This window comes from Passer domesticus, chromosome 22, assembly GCF_036417665.1.
Source record: "Passer domesticus isolate bPasDom1 chromosome 22, bPasDom1.hap1, whole genome shotgun sequence".
Lineage (NCBI taxonomy): Eukaryota > Metazoa > Chordata > Aves > Passeriformes > Passeridae > Passer > Passer domesticus.
This window is the reverse complement of record NC_087495.1, coordinates 2,333,504-2,360,049: the sequence shown is the minus strand read 5'-3', so window position 1 is coordinate 2,360,049 and position 26,546 is coordinate 2,333,504. Positions and strand designations below refer to the sequence as shown.

The window sequence follows — 26,546 nt, the reverse complement described above, 5'->3', positions numbered from 1 at the left end:
TGGCACTGGGAGCCATGGCCTGGAAGTGCAGAGCACGTGGCAAAGCCATGAAAAGCAGTGCTGGGTGATCACAGGGGGCTGGGGCTCTCCTTGATCTCTGCTTTTCCTAGGTGGCACTGATGGTTGAGCATTGATTTTATTACTCTGGGTATGGAGTGATTGGGGAAGAAAATGAAGAAGATGATGGTAAATAAAAGGATTTGGGAGGGTTGGTATGTGAGCAGTGACTAAAGGGAAAATGGCAAGGAAGGGCAGAGGGGTAGGCAGGAGGTTTGGAGTGGGAGAGCCCTGGGCTGTGTCCCTGCAGGGAGCCTCAGGAGCCTCCAGGGACCAGCTGGAGGCTCTGGGAATGAGAGCTGTCCTTGCCCAAGGGGCTCCCAGTGCTGGGAGTGTTCCCCCAGTGCTCCCAGCTGCTGTGAGCAGTTCTGGAGGTGCAGCAGGAGCCAGAGGAGCAGATTCCATGGCTGGAGTGTCCCCATCTCTGGCAGTGGGGGTTTTCCTGCACTGCCCTGTGGATGGAGGTGCTGTTGATAGAGAGAGGTCTCACTTCTGCCTCCAGCCCTTTTCACTCTGCATAAACACACACCTGTGGGACTTATTTTTTCCAGCCCTCCCTCAGTGAGATATCTGCTGCAACATGCTTACAGCTTAAAAATCACCATTACTCAGTGAATTGCAGTTAAAAAATAAAGACTTTTACACTTTGTGGTGTCTTTGGATATCGAAAAATAAAAAACTCTGGTGATTCTCACCATAAATTCAGCACCTGTACTTGGTTCATGCCACACTCCTGCATCTCCCCCACATCTCACAGCCACACACAGGTTTTATCAGAGCAGGACCATGGCAGGCTGCTGTTCTTCTCATTTTCTTTCTCCACCCTCACTTCCAAACTTTTCTCCCCACACAGTTCTCTTCTCCTGGTTCAGGTCACACTTCCAGCGTGCTGGGGACAGCTCTCCATCCAGGCTGACAGGGCTGGACATAAAATCTTTGTGCTCACCTTAACAGTGTCTGGTTATGTGAAAGAGTCATCCAGGGCTTTCCTGGAGAGATTGTTTGCTGTGGGGAGCAGCTCAGGTGTCATGAAGTCTTCAGCAGCACCAGAATGGCCATTTTCAGCTCCTTGTTGTGTTGAGGACAGAGACATCACAACTTCCTTCCATCCTCCCCACCCTTCCCAAACCTGGGGTGGATAACCCCAGCTCATCCCTTCATTCCCCTCTCTTCTTTTCTCACTCCTCCTGGCACAGTTACTCCCTGTAGCACATCACTGCACAGCAGCCAGCAGGATTCAGTGTGATGTGTGGTGGCCTAATTATTATAATTACTTTTTACTGAACAGTTAAATATGTGGCATTTCTTCCCCTACCAGTCTTGGTGCAGAAAAGGAGACAAATCATTATTGGAGCCAGGGTTTCTGCTTTATCTGCTCTCTCTGTACCACTGAAAGAGACCAGAAGGAGAAATATTTGATGTTTTAGGAACAGAGTAAACATAAAGTCTTTCTGTAGTGTCACATTTCATGCAGTAAATCATGGTTTCATTGGGTTTTTGTTTGTTTGTTTGGTTTTTTTTTAACTTTTATACTTCAGTGTGAAACTTTTGTAGGAGAGTTCTGACCCTGTGGGATTCTGGCAGGAGAGTCCATGGTACCACTCTGTCTTTTCCTGCCTGTTTCTGGAAGGGATGAGTCAGAGCAGGGCAGAAGCTGCCTGGAACTGTGTGCATTTAGGGTGCATGTTGTATCCTATTCCTTCCTGTTGATCTGTAAGCTGTTCCATTGGCTTTCTTTCTGTTTCCTGCTGCTTTCTTGCTTCGTTATTGAAGGGAGGATTCAGACCTATACAGGTAACTCCAACTCCTGGTTCTGCATGGCATCAGTGTCTCTCACCTGGTCACTCCTCTGTCAGTGAATGCCTCAGTGTGCAGTGCATCCCTCACCTGAGAGCTGCAGAGCCAGGGCCTGCAGCCCAGTGCCCACCTGGGGGCAGAGCCAGGGCCTGCAGCCCAGTGCCCACCTGGGGGCAGAGCCAGCCCAGTGCCCACCTGGGGGCAGAGCCAACCTCATGCCCATCCTGGGATGCAGATCCAGAGCCAGCCCATGCCCATCCCAAGGGCAGATCAGAGCCAGCCCTGTGCCCATCCCAGGATGCAGATCCAGAGCCAGCCCCATGCCCATCCCGGGATGCAGAGCCAGTGCCAGCCCTGTGCCCATCCCAGGGCTGCTCCCAGCACAGGAGGGTGAGCATGGTGCTGCTGCCAGGGCTTGCTTGGCTGCCTGGGCCTGGCCCATGTGCCAGGGCAGCACCTCATGCCAGCGTGGTGCAAGGCTCAGGACCAGGTTGCCACCCTTTGGAAAACAGAGCAGGACAAGTGACCTGGATGTGAAGGAGAAGCATGAGGTGCCTATGGCCTCCGTGAAATTCTGGGTTTTTAGCTCCTCTGGAGATAAATTGGAACAGTTACATTGGTGTTTTATTTCCCTGGGGTATTTATAAAGGTGGGTTTTTTTAGCAGCCAGCCCACCTTATAAAAAGAAAATGAGACTATCTCTTTTCTAAAGTTGGCTCTGAAGGTTCAGCTGTAAAATTCAGGATATGCAAACTAATAATTCTTAGTTTGTAAAGTTTCTTGCCTCTTTCTGCCTTGTAAGATAGAAAGCCATAGATGGCCCTGCTGTTCACAGAGAACCACGGACTGTCCTGCAGTTTTCTGGAAGTGTGGCAACCCCTGGAAACTAACACCATAACTATAATATTGTAAGGTTATTTCCAATTCTTTCCCAGGAGGTCTGACCAGTTCTTTGTTTTCTCTCGTCTCTCCCTTTCCTCTCCTAGTTTTTTCAGAGGCCTCAGATCCAGCCTCCAAGAGCCACCATCCAGAACAGCAGCCCCTCCATCCGTCCCGGAGCGCAGACCCCGACTGCCGTGTACCAAACCAACCAGCACATCATGATGGTGAACCACCTGCCAATGCCCTACCCGATGCCTCAGGGCCCCCAGTACTGTATCCCACAGGTAAATGCAGCATCCAGGCACCTGAGGAGCTGCAGAGCCACCTTTGCTCCGTGGGGGCTGGGATGTGGGGATGTGTCTGTGAAATCAGGCTGTAGTTGCGTATCATGTGCCAAGGCAGGTCTAGATTAGGTATTGGGAAAAGTTCCTTCGTGGAGAGGATGATGGGGCATTGGCAGAGCAGTGGTGGAGCCAGCATCCCTGGAAGTGTTGAAGAAATGTGTGGATGTGGCATCTGGGGGCAAGGTTTAGGGGTGGGCTTGGCAGTGCTGGAGGAACAGTTGGACTTTGGTGGTTGTAAGGGGCTTTTCCAGCCCAAATGATTCCAGGATTCTGTGGTTCAGCCTCTGTCCTTTCTCTGTATGAAGTGTTTGTTCTTCTGTGCATGGAGGCAGTAGGAACCCATCACCTCTTTCAGGCCTCCCTCAAACACAGTAGGAAACCAAGCTCTTGGAAAATATTTAGTCTTTAAAAAATACCTAATTTGACTTGGTAGATCCACAGGCATTCCAGAACCTTGGGCCTCATAACACCGAACATGGTCCCTTCAGGACAGGGACTCTGTTCTACCTCAGCTCCTGTGTCCTCCCTGCCTTGGCTTTACCTTACTGGCACTAATATTTGGAGAGGTTTAGGTGGATATTAGGGAAAACTCCTTCATGGAAAAGGTGGTCAGGCACTGGCAGAGGATGCCTGGGGCAGTGTTGGAGTCCCCATCCCTGGAAGTGTCCAGAGAACATGTGGAAGTGGCACCTGGGGACATGGTCAGTGGTGACGGTGGTGATGCTGCTGGTTGATGGTTGGACTCAGTGATCTTAAAGATCTTTTCCAACCTTAACAATTCCATGATTCTGTGATGCCCAAAGCTGTCAGTAACCAGCGTGAGGATCAGATGCCTGTTACCAGGGGGGCTCAGTTCCAGGTTGCCCCAGTCCTTGTGCAGTGACAGTTGTTTTTGTCCCCCCAGTATCGTCACAGTGGCCCCCCGTACGTCGGGCCACCGCAGCAATATCCTGTGCAGCCACCAGGACCAGGACCCTTCTATCCAGGCCCAGGTCCTGGGGAGTTCCCCAATGCCTACGGTGAGTTCTGCTTGGAGACTGCTTGCAGTCTTCTCTTGCTGTGTTTTTCTGTTGTCAAGCTGAAGATTTATAATAACAAGCTGGATTAGCATTTGTTTGAACTTCAAATAGCTGCTAAATTTGGTGGTGTCACAGCCCTGATTATTCACTCCTGAAAAATCCCAGAGCATTGTTTGTGTGCCTGTGTCAGGAAAGGCTGCAGCTGCCCAGGCCAGCCTGTGACCAGCAGTGGGGCTGATTAGTCCCTGCTCAGTCGTTATTATTTGCTCAGGTATTGTGGGTACATTTGGCAGTCCTGGTTTTCCCTGTGCCATGCCTGGCATTGCCAGTTAAGAGTTCTTATCCCAGTGTTTCTTGTTTGGTGTGTGCTGGGGGATAAGAACAAGCCATGTGGGTTTTTCCCTGGATTGATGCTGCAAAGATCCTTTAGTCCAGTGGAAGAGTCTGTAACCCCTGCAGAGGCCAAAACTTGGCCTCTTCATGCATTTGGTCACTCACTGCTCCCTGCCCACTCACATTCTGCAGCCTGTTGGGGGCAGAGATATTCTCAGGCTCCCAAGGGAATTCTCTGTTGGAATTTTGGAGCCTTGGGGTGACTGATTCCCTTCCAGGCTGACCAGTAACAGCCCTGCTGCCTTGGCAGAATTGCAGTTTGCTTTTCACACACAGAAATCCCTTTGGAGGGAGAGAAAAACCCGGTAGCTTCCCTGTGCATAATTCAAAAAGGTCTCTTATTTTTCCTCTTTTCCTTCTCTTATTTATCTGGTCTGTGTGGAACTCATGGGAATTATTGAAAGGTTGTCATGAAGCCTTTGAACCTGGTAATGCAATTTTAGAATAGGAGAGAGGGTAATTTGGGGCAGCTACTTCCTGGTGGTTGATCCTAAAGAAAATAGAAGAAATATTGTAATGGTTCTTCAAATCTGATCCACTAGATGAGGAAATTGCCCAGTATTCCTCATTTTTTCTTCTGTTACAGGTCTGCTTTCTTGCTTCCTGCTTGCTTGGTGCCATTTATCTGTCTTCACTCCTGTAATTAGGAAAAGGTTCATTTCCAGCTCCTTTCCTCTCCTGGAAGCACCTGGTTTTTTGCAGAAAATATTGGAATCTTTCAGTCCCAGCTTTAGGTTGCTGCACCTGTGGGCATCAGTGGGTGAAGCCAGAGCTCTCTGTCCTGCAGAGTTCTCCAGGCAGGGAAGGTTTCTCCAGGGATTTGCCTGTGCTTCCCCACCTTTCCCTCCTGTCACTGCCTTGCTGTGTGGAGGGACTGGGAATGCTCAGCCCCTCTCCAGGTGCTGCCAGGTTTGGGGAGCAGCAAAATCTACAGTCCAGGCATGGCTAATGCTGCTGGCAGTGCCTTTTCCACCAGCCACAGGACTTGTAGCCAGCGTGGCTGCTGGATATCAAAACCATTGCAGTTGGGCAAGACCTGAAGAAGGTGATGAGGGAAAATACAGTGGAAGACAAAACCTCTGAAGATGGACAGTGTAATTTTATAACTCAGTTTTGCAGCTGATCATTCTCTGATGTCAGAGAGTTTCTGTACAACACTGGGAAAGGCCTTGAAGTGATCAGTGGGTAGGAGAGAGAATCAAAGTTGGGTGCTGAAGAACTGGAAGGGATCAAAGGCAGGGAGCAGAGCAGAGAGTGTGGCACAGACAAATGCACTTGGCCTGTCACAGAAGCTGTTTCTTCCCAGAAGTTACTCTTTTCAGGATCTGGGTTTTAAAAGTACTTTTCATAAAGGGAGAGTTGTTCCCTGAGTTCTTCTGGAGCTGCCTCTCCAGCAGGGATCACACTGCAGGTGATGTGGTTAGATCTGGTTTCTAGGAGACTACCAGTGAAGGGAATTCACACCTTGCAGGATCCCAGGCTTCCCCTGCTCCCTCATCTTACCCAGGCTCTGCTTGGACACCTGCTCAGCAGCAGGGTTCATAGAACCACCAAATCCCAGGATGGTTTGGCTTGGAAGGACCTTAAATCCCATCCAGTCCCACCCCTTGCCATGGACAGGGACACCTTCCTCTACCCCTGGTTTCTCCAAGCCCTGTCTAGCCTGGCCTTGGACACTTCCAGGGATCCAGGGGCAGCCACAGCTGTTGTTTTTGATTCCCAGTCTGCAGAGATGCTGATAGAGACTTTGAAGCCAGATCTGAAATGTCTCTGCTGACCCTGGCATTCCAAATGAGATATTTCTTGAGTGATTCAGCCCACCCAGGAGTGGCACTTTGAGCTCCTTGCTGCCATGCAGTGCTCCCTGCTTGCACAGGAAACGTTCCCTCTCTGAGGATGCAGACAGGGACCCTGCTCTGAGCTGGGGCTTTCCAGCTCTCAGCAGGAGGAATGCATCCTTGGACTTGCAAATCAGGCTGTGCTGAGCTGGTTTAATTTGCTTTCTTGGATTTCACCCTTTGCCTGAGATCCAGCGACCCCCGGTTGGGTTACAGACACAATCCAGGTTTTCATGCCCTGTTAAAGGTTAGTTCAGCTGAAGAATAGATCAGATTGTGCCAGAGGCAAGTGCAAGCACTCAGTTCATCCAGCATCCATGCCTAGAAGGGAGAGCACCCAGCAGCACCTTACACATTCCCCTGACACCTGATCCATGGGCAGGAGGCAGCTCTGCTCTGCCACCCTGGTCTCTGGCATGGTCTTAAAGCACTTGGGTATTCATTGAGCCACTCTCATCCCACTGAGAAAACCATAATGATCCACACTGGCTGTTAGGAATGTGATCAGCACCGTGGTGTAATTCTGCACTCATCAACTGTGGTCGTGCTTTTTGTGTGTTGCAGCATGAGAAGAACATTGCTCATAATTAAATTTTCTGGTTATGCTTCCAAATAGGTTGCAGTTGACCTCGCAAATTGTTTGTATTGCTTAGACTGAATTTCTCTACAAAGGCAGAAAACCCCTGATAAACCAGCAGCAAATCCAGCAGAAAACCTTCCTGTTTGTCAGGCAGAGGAGCCCAGAGATGGTCTGGCAGTGCCTCTGTGGTGTCCATAGCCTCTCAGAAATGGATGGTGTACATGGCCACTTTTGGGTTAAGGAAATCAAATAAGAAATGGTGACTGAATCTCTTGTCTTGATGGAGCATCAGCTTCTGTCCAGTGGCAGTGGAGCCAAGCAAACACAGCCCTCCCAGAGGGGTGTTGGAAGTTCTGGCCAGCTGCAGTTCAGGTGTTGGTTGTGTGTCCTGAGCTGACCTTGTCCGTGTGGTTTGTGTTGTTGCTGCCCCAGGAACACCCTTCTACCCCAGCCAGCCCGTGTACCAGTCTGCACCCATCATTGTGCCTACGCAGCAGCAGCAGCCGCCGCCTGCCAAGAGAGAGAAGAAAACGGTGAGTGGGGCTCTGGGGGGCTCAGCCTGGGCTCTGGCCTGGGTGGGAGCTGCAAGGACATGGATGATGTGCTTCAGATTAAACCTGAGCTTTACCTTCACTGAAGGCCTGGCACAGGGTGCCCAGAGCAGCTGTGGCTGCCCCTGGAGCCCTGGAGGTGTCCAAGGCCAGGCTGGGCACTGGGGCTTGGAGCAGCCTGGGACAGTGAAAGGTGTTCCTGCCCCTGCTCTAAGATGAGCTTTAAGGTCCATTCCATCCCAAAGCAGTCATTTTGTGATTCCCAAAGAGATTAATGTAATTAAGCATTGCACAGTGCTGTTTTCCATTTCTCTATGGGCATGTCCACTCTGAGTTTGTCACATCTCAGCCAATCAAAAAGGAAAATAATTATTCTGGTTTTAAATAAACATAAACAAAAGCAGCATGGTCTCCCCAAGCCTGGAATCCTCACCTGTGCTGCTGCTTTAAGTGCTCCCAAAAAGCCAGGAGGGAATGAGTGCACTCAACAGTTTTGGAGAATGTTGGGAATTGGTTCAAAGTGGCAAATCAGAAATTATTGAATATTATGCCTTGAAAAAGGTGGAAAACCAGAAAGTTGTGGATGTATTTGCAGGTTTGAAATAACCTGACCACATTATTAAAGTGGACATGGGTCTGAACAGCAGATTCCCTCTCTTTCTGGGGAGGAATTTGAGAGGCAGATGAGTGGAATTGAAACCCATCTACAGGTGGATGGTGGGGAACAGTGGAGGTGTAGGGGGGGAATGTAAGGTTTAACCAGGAAAAGATGATGTGGGCTTGAACTTGTGAATGAATCATTTGTAAAGGACTGAAAAGAAAATTACAGCAGTATTTGTGTTGAGAGTGTTTTGGAAACATTAAAAGAACAGTTTCCTGGGGGTAGAAAAGGATAAAAGACTTGGACATGTCTCAAAATGCAGAATATTTGCATCTTTGGAGTTTTAGGGGTGATCTGGGGTGACACTTGATTTGGGAGACCGGAAGAACTGAACAATGTGTGAGCTGTGCCTGCAGGAAAGGCCTTTTTGGTGGCTGCTCTCAGCAGCTTTTTTGTCACCTCTTCAGTCCCCAGGAGTCTCTTTTCAGCATCCCAAACACGACATGCCCAGATCCCTGATGCCATTGAAATGCAGAGCTGATCAGACACGCTCAGCTGGGATTAAGGCAGTTCCATGCCAGCCAAGCTTCGTTCTTTGAGGCAGAAAAGGGATTTTAAATGCCCGAGATGCTTGTCTCTGAATGTGCTGTTTCAGTTTGGTAATTGGTGTTGCAACTGGAGAAATGAGAAAAATTAAATGTATTAATGTGCACATGCCCACATCCACCATGAGCTGAGTATTTGAGTACTACAAATTTCCCTTGCAGGCAGGGAAATCTTGTTTTTAATGCCATGGACTCTGTGTCAGGCAGAGGAGAGGGCAGGAATTAGTGCCAACTCTCAGGTCCTTGTTGCTGTAGCTAATGAAATATTTTAGCAAAAAATATATATTTTTTCTAAAATATTTCATTTACCCTTCTCTTATCAAAAATAAGAAAAGCCCAGACTCAACATCCTGAGTACAGTGTGTGTGTTTGTGTGTTCACAAACAGAGTGAAGCCACCATCCCACCAAACTGGGTTTGACAAGTCACAAAACCCTGCTGCAGTTACAATTTTATAGCCCAGAATCCCAGAAGGGCTGGCTTGGAAGGACTTGCAGGACCATTCCCACCCCCTGCCATGGGGCCATTACAGGGTGGTTTCCAGCAGAACCCCTGCCCTGGGAAGGGTGATGGTGTCTTGATTTGTATGGAGTTGTTTGCTTGGATTTCTGCATGGAATTAACCTTGAGTTCAGCCAAGAGCTTTGGAGAAGGTGGGCAGATACACAGAACTCTGTCTGCAGGGCTGTCAGAATCTCCAGTTCTTCCACTGGAGATGAAAAGCTGTTCCACATTATCCCAGACATGCTGGCTCTTCCCCCTGGTCAGGGACATGGATTGGCTCAAGTGTCAGTTGAGGATTCAGTGAGTGTTCAGGAGTGGTTTATTTTGGAAAATATTTTTTCTTCCCATTTTGGTGCTGTAAAGAGACTCAAAAATGCCACTTTTTTCCTAAATGCTGTAGAGTTTTAAGGACTTGAGTTTATTCTTTCAGTTTCCCTTTCCTCCACTCAGTATTTTTGTTTGATTCCCTTTGTTTTGGTGGAACTTGAGGTTGATTTACTGATTTGCTTTCCCCCTTTTCCAGAAGCTGGGCTGGCAAGGTCAGGGAGTTTCCTGTCAGGGCAAAAGACAGCCTTTTCTCCATTCTTGCCCTTTCCACTACTGGGCAAGCTTAGATTGTACCTAAACTGTCTCCCACTTCTCCTCAGCTGCAGGAAGCTCACGTTCCAGCAGCAGAGCCTGTCTTTTGCAGTACAGGGTGCACATATTTAGACTGAACTGGTGTGGTTGATGATTCAATTAGGTTTTGATTAAATTAGGTGTTGATGAAGGGATGACATGCCATGCATTCCAAGCCATGGCAACAAGCCACATCGCAGTGTTGCTGAGCAGCAGCTCATCCCAGAGCATCTCCTGCTGGGTGTGGTGGGAACTGGTGCTGCCCACGCTGCTCTCCACCAGGACAGCAGTAACAGGAACACTTGTGGGAATTATTCCTTTGTTGTTATTGCACTTCTTTCAATCCTGTAGATCCGAATCCGGGATCCAAACCAGGGAGGCAAAGACATAACAGAAGAAATCATGTCTGGAGGGGGCAGCAGGAACCCCACCCCCCCCATCGTCAGACCCAGCTCCACCCCGACTCCACCTCAGGTAAGGAAGGGCTGCATTCCTCCCCCAAGACCTTTGCCTTGCTGTGCCTCTCCCTCACACCTCTGACCATCTCAGAGACCTGGATGCTCCCAAAGGATCCATATTCTTCAGCCATGATGTTTTCCTGAGTTTGATCATTCTTAGCAGTGCATAGCTTGTCGATGTGGAGCCCCAGTGTTGCTGTGCTTTCCCCTCCCTGGTTTTCTATCAGCAGCAGCTTTTCAGAGCTTTTCAGTGTTAAAAGAGGAGCCAGAATATCTGTGGGAAAGGAGGTGTCTCTGTTAAGTCTTGTGCACCTGAGGAAAGTCCATGTCACACAGGTGATTATTACAGACCTTCAGTTGCATCACTGTTCTTTCTGCCTTTGTGCAGCTCTTTAGAGTCACCACAAGATCTGGAGCTCAGGAATTTTCTCACAAAACTGTAATAAGTTATCACACATTTGTTCTCTAGGTGTTCAAACTTAACAATGCATTTTGCTGGTGAGAGAAAAATGATTAATACTCCAAATCATTTTCTGTAGCTCTTAAATCCCTTCTTGTCATGCACCTTTGGGTCTGACCTCTTTAAGTCCCTGGTTAGAGGTCAGGAAGGTTCTCCAGCTGATGGCTGGGCTGTGGAGCAGAGCTGGTGCTGGGATGTGATTTCTTCTTCTTCCACCTTCTTCCCTGTTTGATGTCACCAGCTTTTGGAAGCTTTTAAGGTGAAACAGCTTTTCCTGAGCTCAAACCTTCCTTTCCTCCCCATGTGGGAGTAGATTTTCTGCTGAGAGTCTTGTGCAGGAGCACAGCCCTGTCTGGGAGCACTGCTTGTGCTGGAGTGGGAGCTGGGGATTCCAGGGAGTTGTAACTGGATCATTGAGGTGAAGTGAGAGCCTGGCCTGGAGATCCCTCCCTGGGAGCAGCAGGGTTTCAGCTTTCAGCTGTTCCCAGCTGAGTCCAACCCTTGTGTCCCCTGAAGGCACCACCTTGTGCTTTGTCACCAGTTTTCTCCTCTGGTCCCCATCCAGGACGAGCAGCAGCAAGGCACCAGGTAAACTTCTTTCCATCAGAGAAGACAGTAGAGATGCCAAGCATGGGAGTCTTGGTGAGATCATCTCCCCATTTATTTCTTCTTTCTGCCTCACCTTCCCCGTTGGAAGTGGGAAGAGTTGGAACCAGCCAGGATTTCCCGTGGTATTCCTGCACAGTGCAGTGAATCCAGGCACTTACCTGATCATTCTTACATTCTCAAACCTATTTTAAGGCACTACAATTAAGTCAAACAGAAGGAAATAAATGTGTTTCAAGAGGAGGTTAGTAGGCCTGAATTCTGATCAGCTGTAATTTATATGCAGAGCACAGCAGTGATGTCCAATCACCTCCTCCAAGGTATGCAAATATTCCATTGTTTAATATCCAGCCTTCCTTTTGATTAGGTGCTTGGAACCACTTTTGGTAATCACAGAAGAGCTCTGAAATTGGGCTCACCAGAATAAGTTCATTAGTGTAACACAACTGAAAATTTAAGCCCACTTAAGCCAGGAAATTCAACATTATTGTCCCAACAGCTTCTCTAAATCAAGTCTTCGGAGCACGTTTAATATCTTGGGTGAAATTAAATAGTGTCTTAATAACTGTGCTCAGGAATTGCAGTAGTGGGGGTGGTACTGTTTTGAACAGGCTCAAGTCAGTAAATTTTCAATATTCAGCCATAACTTTTGAGATGCTCCTGACCTGGGGCAGCTCCTGGGACAGTACAGAGGGAGCAGAGCTGCTGTGTTTGTTCCACCCCCCTGGACCAAACCCTGTTCACCCCAAACCCTGCTCACCCAAACCCTGCTCACCCCAAATCCTGCTCACCCCCTGGACCAAACCCTGCTCACCCCAAACCCTGTTCACCCCAAACCCTGCTCACCCCAAACCCTGCTCACCCCAAATCCTGCTCACCCCAAATCCTGCTCACCCCCCTGGACCAAACTCTGCTCCCCAGGGTGCTCAGGGAGATTTCACTGCTTGAGCACTCAAAATGTGAGTGTGCAGCCTCAGGGCTTGACAAGGCAGCATCAAAGTGACTCCCAGTCCAAGGAGATTTTTAGAATTATAGCAAATTCTAATAAAACTTCTTTCTCTGAATCTGCTATCTCATTATTTAAATGGCACAAACACAGAGGAAGTCCTCAGGAAGTGCTGGAGACCACTCCCTGTCCCAAATTCTGCATTTGAAAAAGAAACCCTTTTATAATAATAATCATTTCCAAATTTTCTTTTTTTTCTTTAGATTGGAATTACTCTATTAACAGACTCAAATAAACCAAAACTTAGCTAACACAAGCCCAAAGCACCCTCTTTTGTCAGTAGATTAAGTGCTGAACATCAAAAAATTGTTGGAATTGTGATTAACATCAAAAAGTTACTGGAATTGTGCAGAAGATGAGCATTGCTGCCAGGATGAGCTGCATGGTTTGAGCCATTCCTGTAACTTTTACTCAGCAGCACTGACCAAAAAGTGCTTTAGGTGGAGTTTGTATTCTGCAGTGTATTTTAATTGCTTTTGAGCAAGTAAAGTGTTTTAAAGCTCCTGCAAGAGAAGCTGGAGGTACATGGTATGATTTATCCATTTCTGGCAGGACACTGTTTTCACTCTGATTTTTGCTGGGAAGAGAAGGAAAACCCAGGGCCAGAATCTGATTATGATATTGCCTCAGCACTAGCTTCCACAGAAGATCACTTTTTTTTTCCTGCCAAACTATTCCTAGTCTCAGTAAGTTTGTCAGAGTTGTGTTTGCTCAGTGTCCAGGCCGTGGTGGGATAGAATAACCCAGAGCAACCCTTGGAGCATCATAAATCAGAGGAGCAATTTTCAGTGGGATTTTTTTTGCATAAAATCTCTCTAAATGCTCCATTTTGCAGCTGCAAGGCTCAGTGCATAAGGACCATTTTTTCATCTGCAATATCATTCCCACAAAATAAATGTTTTCCACATTTCTTAAGGAAATACATTTCCTGACCCAAGAAGTTTCTAAGCTCACAGGTTTCTTCTTCACTGTTCTGCTCAGGTTCCTGTGGTTCTTATCACAGTTTCCTTTTTCCACACTTATTTCGTCCGTAAATTTTCTTATAAAATAAAAGTCTTGATCACTGAGGGCGAGGGGAAAATGTTCTTGAAATTTGCTCATTTATAAAGCTGGGTTTTCCTTGGCTTCTTCCCTTTGGCTGGAGGCTGGGCTGCAGTTCTTCATCCATTCTCCAGTCCATCTGTCAGGCTCATTCCTGAAAGAGGAGCAATCCCAAATACAACTTCAACCCTTCACCCCCACTTAAATCTTCATTCTGATTTTTCCAGATGTGCTTTTTCCTGATCTTCCTGAAATGGTGAAAAATAGTGTCTTGGAGAGAATTCCCTCTTTATCCTGCACTGTTCAGATGCAATAGGCAAAAAGTTGGAGATGGGAGGAAAAAAGAGTCACAGGAAGAGAAGCAGGTGGCCAGAGCATTTCCTTTTATAGGGAAATAAGTTTTGCATGGATTTCCGAGAGCCTGTCTGCAATCAGGAGTGATTAAAAAGTCCTTTTCCTGTAGATGTTCAGAGAAGTTCATGGATGTGGAAATGGGTGAGAGCAGACACCTGCAGGGAGCTGCCTGGCTTTCCACTTGGGATTAGGAAGTTAAAATTTAGCCCTATTTTCTTCTGTGCCTGGTCCCCAGTGTGTATTTAAGGGGATTTTGTGACCAGCTGCCTTGCCCTGTCTGTGGTCACTCCAACAAATTTTCACCTTCGAGTCTGGAGCACTAACTTGGTCTTCCTTAAATTCTGAGACTAAACACAAAGGATTTTAGCAAACTTTCTTGAGCACAAGTGAGTGTTTGGTGGGAGATAATTGAAATATGTGTGTCTTCCACAGGCTGGGGCTCCTTCAGTCTTCCTTCAGTCTTTGCAGGCCTTTTGGATTTGTTCTTCCATACAGAGAATCTCAGTCCACGTTCTTTGGGAGTCTCCCTCAGATTGCTGCCCAGCTGGTTTTATTCTCCTCTTGCCCTGCAGGTCCCACCCCCAGGCTGCTTTTAGGGGGTGTTGGGGGATGTTTTTCATCCCAGCACTCCCAGTCTGGGATGATTTTCCTCCTGGGATGAGGAGTGCTGTGTGTGCAGACACATCTGTCCACTGTTCATCCTGTCCTGCACACATCAGCTGTGATAAGTACACAGAGGAGTCAATCAATAGCTCTAAATCTCTAAGGGGGTTGAAATCATGGATCAGTAGAGAAAGGAGCCAAATCCCAAAGGTGAGCTGGAGTCACAGAGGCATCCAGGAGCCGTGGTGTGTGTCCTGCATGGAGGGGTGTTGGGAGGGCAAAGCACGTTGATACTGGTGCTGTGCTGTCCCTTCCTTGCTGTTCCTAACAGGGAGCATCTCCTTCCCCTTTTCCTGCTGCCTTTCCCTCCCTTTCCCATGAACTTCTTGGATTTATCCAATTGACCTGTATATCATTTCTCTATTTTCTCTCTCTGTTCTCCCCACCTTTGGTTTCTCCCCTCCGTCCCACCCTGCCTCATCTGCCCTTGCTGCCTGTCGATGTCCCCAGGCTGACGCTGCTGTCCCTCCCCCCCAGCAGGTGCCCAGCCAGCTCCCCGAGCCCGTTCCCCCGGCGCTGGGGGCCCTGGAGAGCTCCCACCCCTCCGGCAGCGCCGCCGGCAGCGCGGCCCCCGCCTCCAGACAAGGTCGGTTCATGGACATTTCCTCCCTCAGTACTTTGAACCATTTATTTTTTCCCCTCCTTTCTTGTTTTAGTTGGAATATTTTTGGCAGGGAGACCAGCAGGCAACAGAAATAGGAGGGGAGGAACTTCTCTTCCTCCAGTGGAACATTTAAAGTGTGTTGCTAAGGCAATTAATTGGAATTTGCTAATGTGGAACTGGTTAAAAATAATTGTCTTCAATCTTCTGTGTCCTAAACGTTGTTTCAGAGCACACAGAAGGAAGAAACTCCCCTCACCCAAGTGCCATCCTCCAGAAGCCAGCGTGTTGTCAGGGAAACGCTTTGGCCAGAGAGGCTTTGGATCATTTGGATAATTAGCCACAGCAGTGGCATGGATCCAGAGGATCATATGGCTTCCCCAGAGCTGCTTGTGTGTCCAGTCCTGTAGGAATGGGCAACATTAACTAGGAAAAAACCCATTAGTGTGCCAAGTGTCTCATAAGGCACATAGCAGATTTTGCTGACTTTGGTAAAAATGGCACAGATGGAAAGAGTTTCTTAAAATTCCATTTCCTTGGATAACACTCTCAGGCACAGGATGGGATCCTGGGGGTCCCTGCACAGGGCCAAGAGTTGGACTCGATGATCCTGATGGGTTCCTGCCAGCTCAGGATATTCCATAATATACATTGGAAGGGAGATTTTTTTAAGCTGTTCAGGGAATTGTCCCAGGAGGCGACAGAGCAGGCCCAGGCTGTTCCCACATGGGGATTTGCAGCCACTGGAAGCTGCAGTTCCTGATGTGTGGCAGCAGGATGGCTGCTGGGGTACAGAGCTGACACCACTGTCTGCTTCCCAGTTCCACCCGTGGCATCACAGCTTCCTGGGCTCTGCCTGGAGCAGCACGTGCAGGGACATCATGGCATGCTGGGATTTTTATTTCAGAGTATCCAGAGTGTCATGGAGTGCTGGGATTTTTATTTCAAATTATCCAGACTCACAGAATCACCAAATTCAGAAAAGCCCTCCCAGATCTTCGAGTCCAACCCAGCACTGCAATGTTCAGTACTAACCATGTCCCCAGGTGTCACATCCACTTTTTTTTTTAACACTTTCAGGGATAGTGATGCCACCACTGCCCAGGTTAGTGCCTGGCCACCCTTTCCATGAAGGAATTTTCCCAAAATCCAACCTGAACCACCCCTGGCACAACCTGAGGCCATTTCCTCTTGTCCTGTTGTATATTCCCTGGGAGAGGTTTGCTAGAGGAAAACCAAGCCCCAGAGGAGCACAGCCCTGGAGAAGGGGCCAAACCAACATCTGTGGTGCTGCAGATCCCAGCACAGTCACTGCTGGGGAACAAGGATGGTGTCCCTGGGGTTGCTCTTACAGCCACAGCGTGGACATTGGGGTCTCCCTCTTCCAGTGCCTTTAAACTGCTGCAGTGTCTAGAAACTGGTTGTAAAAGGTTGAAAAAGGACCTTTTTGGGCTGGGCTGGTACCATCTCCCACTTTAGGCAGGCTGTGGCTCTGTCTAGATGTTGGTGCAAACCTCCAATGTCCCCAGTGTCCCCTGAACAAGGCATGGGTGTGTCTGATGTCCTTTGGCTCTGCTGAGGCTGTGCTGCCTGTTTGGTGCTGCCCAGCTCTGGCACAGCTGCTCTTCTGTGTGTGTCCCCTCTGCCAACATTCCCTGGTCCCTCTTGCTGCCAGGGACCTCCTCTGAGCACACCACGTGGTCACCTGGTGGCCCTGGTGATGGCTGAAGTGCATCTGCGCCTGGGGCTGAGCTGTCAAGCCATGGAGTCACAGAACATCTCCAGCCAGAAGGGTCCTGTAAGGATCACCAAGCCCAAGCCCCTGCTTCTCACAGGACCACCTCTACCACTAAATCATATGTCCAGGAACTCCTTGAACTCTGATCCCTGAACAATCCAGCACTCTCCATCACAGTATTTCATCTCTGTGTATGAAAATGTGGATTTCCAGGACAAGTGGGTCTTATCCCTCTTCTCTCTCTTTAAATTAATCCCTTTGTAGGCAGCTGTAAACTGGAAGTAAGTGTGTTTGCTTAGTTACACAGCTCTGACAGTGCTGGTTTAAACATAAAGCAGGGCTTGACTGGGGTTTAACACTGATGAGCTTCCCTGTGTTTATCTCTGTTCCATCCCAGAAAGAGTCAAACATTTGTTCCAGTCCAAAAATTGCCAAAGAGCACATTTATGTAAGCACTGCAGGGAAAGCCCTGGAATAACACCCAACCATGGCTGGGAGAGCAGGGCAGTGTAGGGGTTGGTGTCAGTAATTAACACAGCCTGTTAATAATATTTAAATGAACTAATGACTTTTGGGGGGCACATCTGTTCAGAAATCCATGCCAAGGTATCAAACTGATTTTTCACTTTGATGTTGAGGGATTTTTGCTTCCAAAACAAGAGCAGTGACAGATAGGGCTGAAGTGTTCATTCAAACCAGTGTTGTTCCTCCAAAGTCCCCTCTGCCCTGTCCATCCTGCAGATCAGATCTCCCCGTGCCCTTCCTCTCCTGTGCCTTTGGCAGCTGTTGAAGTTTGGAATCAGGTTTCACTGTGGTTCTGTCACACCCAGTGCTGCTTGTGCAGCTGTTTCTAACTGGGAGCAGCATCTGGCTGGTGTGCTGGGCTCGGGGTCAGGGTCAGGATCGGGGTGCTGGGCTCAGGGTCAGGGTCAGGATTGGGGTGCTGGGCTCGGGGTCAGGGTCAGGATCGGGGTGCTGGGCTCAGGGTCAGGATCGGGATCGGGGTCAGGGTCAGAGCCGTGTGCTCTGCTGGCAGACCAGGATCTGCAATCCCTGGTGGCTCGCTCTGGAACTCATTCCTGAGGTTGCATTATTTATATCTGTGGTTGGGTTTTTTTTAAAGACGAGCCTTTGGCATTTCATAGAATCCCAGATTGGTTTGGGTTGGAGGCACCTTAAAGCTCCTTCCACTCTGACCCCGCTGCCATGGCAGGGACACTTCCAGTGGACCAGGTATAGGAATTGCTACTATTTATACCTTGAAGAATCACATTATTTAGGTGCAAGTTCTGGTTCCTGGAGATGGCCCTGGTGTGTCCATAGCAGCCAGGCTGACAGAGGAGAGGGGAGGATACTGCTGGAGAATCCAGGTCAAGCCAGTGGCCAAGCCTGTGGAACCTGGCTGCTGGCCAGGCTGGTGCAGGAGGTGCAGTGGGATAGAACTGCATGGAATCACAGCTGCCCACATTTTTTCCACTTGCAGAGGTTCGAGGGGATGTTTGGAGTAGTATTATCCTCTTTTTAAACCTCTTTCCAAATCTTGCAATGTATCAGACGTGAAGAATGTGCAACATGGTTTGTGGAAAGCAGATGAATGTCAGACCCCGGAGTTTGGAAAGCTCCAAGCCCCTCTGCTGACACTGAGTCAGTCCTGGTGCCACCTCGTGAGTGTTTGCATCAGGACAAAAGATGGAAAAATGGCAGCGAGCCCAGCAGTTATTGTCAGATAAACACCACAGAGCAGGAACAAATTCCTGTATCCAGTAAACTCTTCCTCGTGCACTGCCCTGGCCAGCCTGTGCCACGGGGACCACCCAGCAGCCCAGCAATGGCTCTTCCATGAAGCAGGCAGTGGGCTCTGTCCCACTGGCTAAGTGAAAGAATCTTTAAGGAATAATTTTGCAAAAATTGTATTTATCGGGAAATTTTTTAAAAAGTCTCTTGATATTTCCCCTGGAACAGCCAGCACTTCCTGTAAATACTTTCTAAATACAACACGAGGAATGATCTCAGCATATTTAGGAAGAAGGATTTGATCCAGTTGGGATGAATTGCGTTGATTTTTGTTTCCCCTCCCCAACTGTGAGTTGTTCACGTGACTCTCTGTAACAGTTGGCAGGGATGAGTCCTCCTCTGCCAGGACTTGGAGATTTGTTCTCTGGGATGGGGGTTCAAGTTCAGATTTGCTTCTCATTAGCCAAATCTGCTCCTCATTTTCTGAAATCCCTCCTCAAACCACTTTTCTCTGGGATTTTGCACACACAACCTGTATCCATGATGAGAACATTGTCCAGACAAGGTGTGGTTTGAAGGAAGGGAGTTAAACCTCTGGTTTCAAATGCAGCTGTGGATTTGTGCTGGTTTTATCTCTCAGAATTATTTTCTTAACACTTCAAATGCATTTGGTTGGGTTGTTTTTTGGGGTTTTTTTGAGCATTCTCCTTTGACTCGGGGAGAGAATATGCAGGCAGCTGTTTATAGCAAGCTGTAAATGTCAGGAATGCTTCAGGAGTTCCTGCAAAGGATGTTCCAGAAATCAGAGGTGATGTGTTTTCTTTTTCCAAACCACTTCCTGCATCCTTTTTGTTCCACGGAGCCTCCAGAATCAAAATCAGCTGTTGGGATACTCTTTCCCATCTCTTTCCTCACTTGTCATCCTGCCCCAAAGCCATGTCCCTGGGTGCCTCATTAGGCTGATAAACTACTGCTTTGGCCATGGGCCTCTGTAATGCTGCTGGGGCTGCTGACGGCTGCAGGCAGAGCTCACTTTTGCTCCAGCTATTCCTAAAGGTGGGATTTGATGCTCCAGGCAGTTTCAAATGGATTCTCCTTCAAAAACCCTTTGGTTCTCCTTCAAAAACCCTTTCCCTTCAGCTGAGCTGTTGAATAAACCTCAAATGGAAATCCAGCAGAGCCAAACCTGTTCAGTTCTGCCTGAATTTTGATGATTTGCAGTTGGTTGTGGCCTTTGACTTCCTAATCTGAAGAGCAGGTTTGTGCCTTTGGCTTCTCCAGAATTATTTCTGCTGGTATAACCATGTCCTGAAGAAGTCCAGTGTTCCTGCAAGATCCTAAATGATAATGGCTCATACTTTAGTAGCAAAGGAGTGGGAAGCAGCAGAGCTGCAGCAGAGCTTTGGGAGCTGTGTGATGGTCATGGCAGGGATGGGATCACCAGGTCTGCTGCTAATCATGGGACACATGCAGGAACTAATTTCTGCATAGGATTTGGGGGGTTGTGTTGATACATTTCTTCCAAACATCTAATCTTAATATCTCCTCTTTCAGTTTAACCCATTCCCTGCTGTCTTGCAAGTTTTTGTCCATGTAAAAAGTTGCCCTCCTTGCTTCATAAGCCCCCTTTAGGCACTGGAGGGATGCAATGAGTCTCTCCAGATCCGTCTCTTCTCAGGATGGCAGAGGTTGTATTTTGAAATTTAGATTCCCAGTGAGGTGCAGGGGCCTCTGGTGTCTTCCTCAGAGCTCCTTGGCAGAATGCAGGAATGGGAGCCAAGGCACCAGGCAGGAACATGGAGTTGCCTTGCTGTTGATAATGGTTTTTTTTCTCCTTTCCCAGAAGAGAAGCCAAAACCAGATCCAGTATTAAAACCACCTTCTCCAGTCCTCAGACCAGAACCTGCTGGGGAGAAGAAAGATCAAGCCGGGCAGACGACCGAGGCCCCCCCGTCAGTGGAGACCCCAGCAGAAGCTCCTCGTGCTCCATCCCCGGCCCCGGCCGCTCCGGTGGCCGCTGTCCCCGCGGCCAGCAGAGCCCCGCCCGCGGCTGACCCGGAGGACAAACGTGAACTGGCCTTCCCCAGAGAGGAGGCGATGCCAACCCCCAGTGCCACAGCCTGCCCGGAGCCAGCGGCGCCTCCCGCTGCGGACGAGCCCGGTGCGGAGGCGTGCGCGGAGCCCAGCGGTGCCGCAGCATCCCCCGGGGACGCCCCGGTGCCGCTGCCGCCCGCGCCCGCTGCCGCCGGCGACACGGGCAGCGCCGGGGCCGCGGCCGAGCCCGGGGCAGAGGCGGCCCCGGAGGAAGCTGCAGCAGCGTTGACTGTGGAGGTGGAGCCCACCGAGGCCCCCGAAGCGGAGGTGGAGAGCGCTCCATCACCTCCCGGTGCTCCTCTCGCTGCTCCCTCGCCTCCTCCCACCCCGCCGCCCACCCCGCCGCCCCCGTCCCCGCCGCTTCCCGTCGCTGCTGTCACCACTACAACTCCTTCTCCACCTCCTCTCCCGTCTCCGAGTGCCCTCCCTGTTGTCCAGGGAGATTTAGAAGGAGAGGAGAGCACAAGAACTACTCTTAGTGAAGAGGTAAAAGATGTTGAAAAGAAGGAAGAGACAGAAGCAGATGGGCAGCTGGAGGAGAGCCCGGAGGCTCTGAGTGTGAACTCAAGCAAGAGTCCTGTCCCAGGTAAGTGTTGGGCTCTGTGGGTTCATGTTGGGAACTGCAGGATGAAGGAAAGGGGCTTTTTCCTCTTCCAATAGATATTTCTGTTCCCATCTTCAAAAGAAAAAGGCTGGTGGTGCTGCATGGCTGCTGTGACTGTGAAATGCTGATCTTGCTTGGCAGGGATAGAAATCCCTCCTGGTTGTTCATAACTGGTCACTGCCTTGCACGTGTGCCCCGGGCTGGGGTGGGCTCACGCCTTCATGGCAGCACAGGGCTGGTGGAGGGCAGTGCAGAGCACACTGCTCTTCATGGAATCCCAGGATGGTTTGGATTGGAGGGACCTTAAATCCCATCCAGTGCCACCCTCTGCCATGGGCAGGAGCACCTTTCACTGTCCCAGGGTGCTCCAAGCCCCAGTGTCCAGCCTGGCCTTGGACACTTGCAGGGACAGGGCAGCCACAGCTGCTCTTCCCCTGAGGTGAGCAGTTGTTCCAAGGGCCTGTGGCTCTGGATTTGGGACCCTGAAGCTCTTGGGATGAAGCCCCTGAGCCAGTGAATTCCAGAACTGCAGGAGTGGCATCTTTTCCAGCTGAAAAAATCTGTCATGGTGTTCCCAGATGTGGGAAAATCAAAAGGACCGTTCACACTCACCCAAACAACTGACAGCAGAGTCACACCAGGGTCACACCAGTGTCACACCAGGGTCACCCACCAGTGTCACACACCTCTACCTGCCCACCCTTCATTAGTGATGCTTCTGGTTTTCGTTTGCAAAAGTCACCTATAAGCAAAATGTACAATTTACCATTTTAAATTTAAATTCTGCAGTTTACAGATTAAAATTCACTAAAATCACAATTTCTGCAACCGCCTTTTAAAATCCAGCTTGTTTCTCCAGTGTTTCCTGCCTTTGGTTTCAGCCCTGCCACATCTCTGGTTTGGCACTGTGGTTTTAACACTCTGTGTTTCCTATGGAAAATGGCTTTTTTTTGCAGGACTTCCTGGAGATCACATTGTGGAAAGGAAGTTAAAGGATCAATTCCTTGTATTTGCTGCTGGAGGGGTGTAATGGGGACTGTTCTTCACACCCAGCAGTGTTAAAGCATTTCATGTGTCACATTTTCTACATCCTTTTCTGCAGTTATTTCAATTCCTTGGAACTTGGTGAAGCTTGGACAAAGAGGACAAACAGTCAGTTGTGATTTGGATCATGTTGGTTTCATTTCTTTAAAGTAACATTTCATTTAGGGGTTTTTTGGTTTTTTTCTTGAATGGATGGGAAATGGGCTCAGAAATCTCAGGCTCTGCTCTTAAATGCACTGAAAGGCTGAGGTTGGCCCTGTTCCATGTTTGTGTGATGCTCAATATGCTGATTTTAAAATTCAGTATCTACAGATGAGAAGAAAGATCCCTTTACTACACTAACCATGAGGATTTTTTCCTGTTAATCTTCTTCTATTTTTATTTCACTCGGGTCATTTCACTGCTGTGGCACTTGTTGTTCTTTCAATCCGAGCTACTTCATAACCCAAATTAATTTCCTTAAAAAGGAGAGGAGAAATGGGACTCTGTAAATAAGGTTTTGCACAGGCAGGTTCCAGCTTGCAGTGTTATTGCTGGCTTTGTAATGGCCTGTAGTTTAAATTAAAAAAAAATTAACTTACAGTGTTTGGGCTTTTAATTATGCAGAAGATTAATTTTAATGCTGTAATGTCATTATGCTCCAGAGCACACATTAGCCAAGCCATTGGCTTTGGCAACACGGAAACAAGGAGTTCTCAAGTCATGTAAAAGATGACTTGAAACTCGGATTTCTATTAAAAGCTCAGGGCTTCAAAGAAAGCACAAAGCTCTCCAAGTGGTTCTTTGTGCTCTACCCCTGATTTAATGATCCCAAACTATTGCATTTCTCTGCCAGCCTTCTTTTCAGCAATAATTTTCCAGTTCTTTCTTGGAGAGAGGAAGAGAGATTGAAATAACATCATCTGAGGCTGCCTGCTAATTCAGGAACAAGGAACAGCATGTCTGCCATATACATTGGAAAATCCAGATGCTGACCCTCAGGAGCAAGGAGAAAGGGTTATATTGTTGTGTTTTTCTTGGACTAAAGGCTGAGAGATTTTTTTATGATCTCTGGAGTTAAGATTAAACCTGGGATAAGGGAAACTTCTCAAGCACGTGCTGGTAGCTGTGAGCTCTCTGACTTGGAGCAATATTTCTTTGGGGTTTTCAGCAGAATGGTGTTTTTATTACAGAGCAGCTTGGCCACAAATCATGCCCCTGCTTTCCCTTTAAAGGGAGCTGAGCTGGGCTGGCTGGGACAGTGCTGGGACCTCTCAGGATAATCTCATTCCTGCAGCAGCTCCTCCTGCCTGTCCTTTTTGTAGCTATGACCTGGCCTGCCTGATTTTGGGAAGGAGACCTTCATCCCTCCTCCCTGAGCTGCTGGGGCAGCACTGCCAAGGCTCCCAGTGGATCCCATATTTTGCACTGGAGGTGGCAGCTTTTTGGGGATGAGAAAGGGATTTGCCTGTTCCTGGAGAGTTTTACAGGACACAGCTTCTGTCCAACATCAGGGAAACCAGACTTGCATTTTTTGCTCTGTCCAGCTCTGTGGCAAGAAGGAAAATACATTTAGACTCTTAGGAGCAGTTCTTTCTTTACAGCTGCACCAAAGGGCTTTGTCAGTGTTTGCAGGGAAAGGCCAGAGCTGAGTTAAGCCTGTGGGGATCCAGGGGAACCTCCATTCCTCCTTTTCCACTGGCATTAGGTCTCTACCAGGTTTCCAAGGTCAGGGGATTCTGCTGGAGCACCCTTGTTGATTTTACACTGAATTCTGCCTGCTCTGAACACCCTCACAGTGAAGTTGGAAGCTTTGGTGGTTCAGTCAGTTTGTCTGTGAGTGACTGGGTCATCATTCCCTGCTCATCAGCATCACTGCTTGTGCATCCTGCTGAAATGGGGAAGATCTGTTGGTTTCAGAGCACTAAACCACTGAGCAGTGCAGGGCGTTGTAGCCAGGGGTGGTTCCTTGCTGCTGACTGTGTTCCTGGTCTGAGCATCCAAAGGGAACACGTTCCCCCTTTCTCAGGGCACAGGTTGTGTTCCTGCCTCCTCAGGAAGTTTTGCCTGAAGTTTTTAGGACAGGCAGAGCTGTTACCTGCAAGGGGCAAGAGCACATGCTTTTTACAGTAATTCATTCCTACTCATCTGCTCTACAAGGAGAAGAACAGCTTATCAAGAGAGGACCTGGGAGCTCCAATCTACGCTAAAAACATCACCCTGGCTAAAAGTTATCAACAACTGTTGCTTTTTATTAAATTCTGGGGTTTCCGTAGCTGCAGTGAGGGACCAGCACTTTCCAGGCAACAAAACAGGAAAAGTGTTGTTGGTGGAGTAGAATTTCTGCAGAAGGTGCTACCAGAGACCTGAGGCCTTTGATGTCACCATTCTATCATGGCTGTTAAAAGAAGCAAAGAGGAAAACAAGAGACTGATGTGTGTCCCAGACAGAGCTCCTTGGGACACGGAAAGCTGAAAGAACTTAATGCACATGGAATTCAAAGGGCTGTTTCTTGCAGAGCTCGTTTATGAGACATATTTCTGTATTAAGTAGCCCAGCTGTGGCAAGTCCTGGAGTTTCTGAGCTGAGGAGGCTGTAACGAGCAACTTGGGCTGTAATTGGAAATACCTTGGAGAAATTTTTCCAGCACCGAAACCTGGAGGGGCAGAAACATAAATCAGGTGTCGCCTTTTTCTTGATTTGCTGCCATAACCACTGGAATAGATTTTCTTTTCCATGAGCTGGAAGGCAATGGTGAATCTTTGCTTTGGTCTTTCATGGCATGTTGGATAATAAAATAAAAATGCAAGATCTGGGATTAATTTAGGCTTCACAGTTGGCACCACATCAGAGGGGAGAGGCCCCGTGTCCCGCTGGAAGGGCTCGCGGTGGGTAAATCCTGGGGGAAGATGTTCCACTGGGAACGTGACAGAGCTGAGAAACGGCTGAGGGAGCGTTGGGCCTGCTGAGCAGATCCCTGCAGGGGTGGGGGTAGCACTGGGAGTGGTGTCCAGGCTAGTCTGGAATTAAGGGTTTGCTCCTCTTTCCAGTCCTAAGGTAAATCTGTTGTCACTCCTGTTATCTCCCTTGGCTTTGGAAGCTGTGATAAGAGCTCAGACTGTTGTTTGGGTTTCTGGTGTCCCTTCTTCAGAGGAATGAAATGAGCTGAAAACAAGGTCTGGAAGTATGAATAGTGGCAAAAATGAACCTGCCTTTGGGCAGGACTTAAACTATTGGAGAGAACTTGAAGTTGCTCAACTTGGGGACAGGAAAATGGAAAAGAAGGCCAGAAGTGTCTGGAGTTGTCCCTTTCAAAGAGCCAAACTGGACACGTTACTTTGTATTTCCCTACAGCCTCACAGATGAAAGTCCATCTTCAGGTGAATAATGCCATTGTCCTGTTGGATTTGGGGTTTGGGAAGGTTGGCACCCAAACTCACATCAGTGCAAATTCTCCTTTTTGCTCCTGCAGCAGAAATGTGAACTTGACAGAAAAAAAAGAAATCTGGTGTCTGCTATTTTAAGATGGGGGAAGACTGAGCAATGTCTCCAGAGATCTCTGGAGATTCACCCCAGGCAGCTCCACAACACAGCCGGGGTTGGAACCCCAGGCTGATGGAAGTCGTGGGATTTAAGGCAAGACTCATTCAGGAGGCTTGGCAGGATTGCAGCCTCTACAGAGCTTACTTCTGCCAAAAAAAGGTGGAAAGAATGTATACTTGAGCAGCAGTAATGTTCACATCCTGACAGCTGAGGAAGGAAACACCCCGGACCTTTGCCAGCCCCAAATCCATGACCCCTGAATTTATTTCTGTGCGGTTAAAAATGAAATGTTATTTTACACTGTGATGGTTTCCATGGTTTGAGTTTGAGGGCAGTGGAATTCTGTCAGATTAAAAACTTTGGGATTGATCAATTAAATTACTTGGCTGTGGCAAAACTGAGGCTGTTGCTTTGCAGGCCTGATCCCTTCTTGGAGAAACCCCTGGGAGTGTGCAAGTGACATCACCAAACAAGACTGAAAACAGCCCTTTGACAAGGGCTCGGTTTTCACTGAATTTTTAGCAGATTTTGTGATGGAGGGAACTGGGGAAGCCTGTCTTAGATCTGTGCTTTGCTCAATTCCAGAAATTACCACGTGCATGGGCACTGCTCATCCCCAGCCTTGGTTTTGCCCCTGGGTAGTGGGAATAACTGGGCTGTTCTTGCCAAGGGAGCTGCCTGGAGCAGCAGTAAAGGCTGATCCCTGCTGGGGGAGACAAAGCTGTGTTGCAGTCTGGGCCTGCTTGGCCCTTCCTCTCCCCTCCTTTGAGCCCCAGGAAATTCAGGATTTGTGGTGGGGCTCTGCCCTGCCCTTAAAACCTCTCCATAGGGAGA

At 48.6% G+C, this 26,546-nt stretch overlaps 1 protein-coding gene across 24 annotated transcripts in view; it reads left to right on the top strand.

Annotated features, from left to right (window-relative positions):
• Positions 1-26,546, top strand: part of EIF4G3 (eukaryotic translation initiation factor 4 gamma 3) — a 140,908-nt gene that overhangs the window by 77,220 nt on the left and 37,142 nt on the right. For 12 of the 24 annotated variants that reach the window (XR_010350110.1, XM_064397053.1, XM_064397052.1 and 9 more), the window contains 7 exons: positions 1,831-1,851; positions 2,841-3,020; positions 3,985-4,099; positions 7,343-7,443; positions 10,139-10,261; positions 14,826-14,961; positions 20,292-21,128. Coding sequence is in view for 23 of the 24 variants with exons in the window: in XM_064397053.1 (XP_064253123.1) it covers positions 1,831-1,851; positions 2,841-3,020; positions 3,985-4,099; positions 7,343-7,443; positions 10,139-10,261; positions 14,826-14,961; positions 20,292-21,128 (1,513 nt within the window). In the remaining variant the exon portion in view is untranslated. The remainder of the gene's footprint in view (positions 1-1,830; positions 1,852-2,840; positions 3,021-3,984; positions 4,100-7,342; positions 7,444-10,138; positions 10,262-14,825; positions 14,962-20,291; positions 21,129-26,546) is intronic. The other 12 variants (XM_064397054.1, XM_064397050.1, XM_064397046.1 and 9 more) reach the window with 5 other exon arrangements.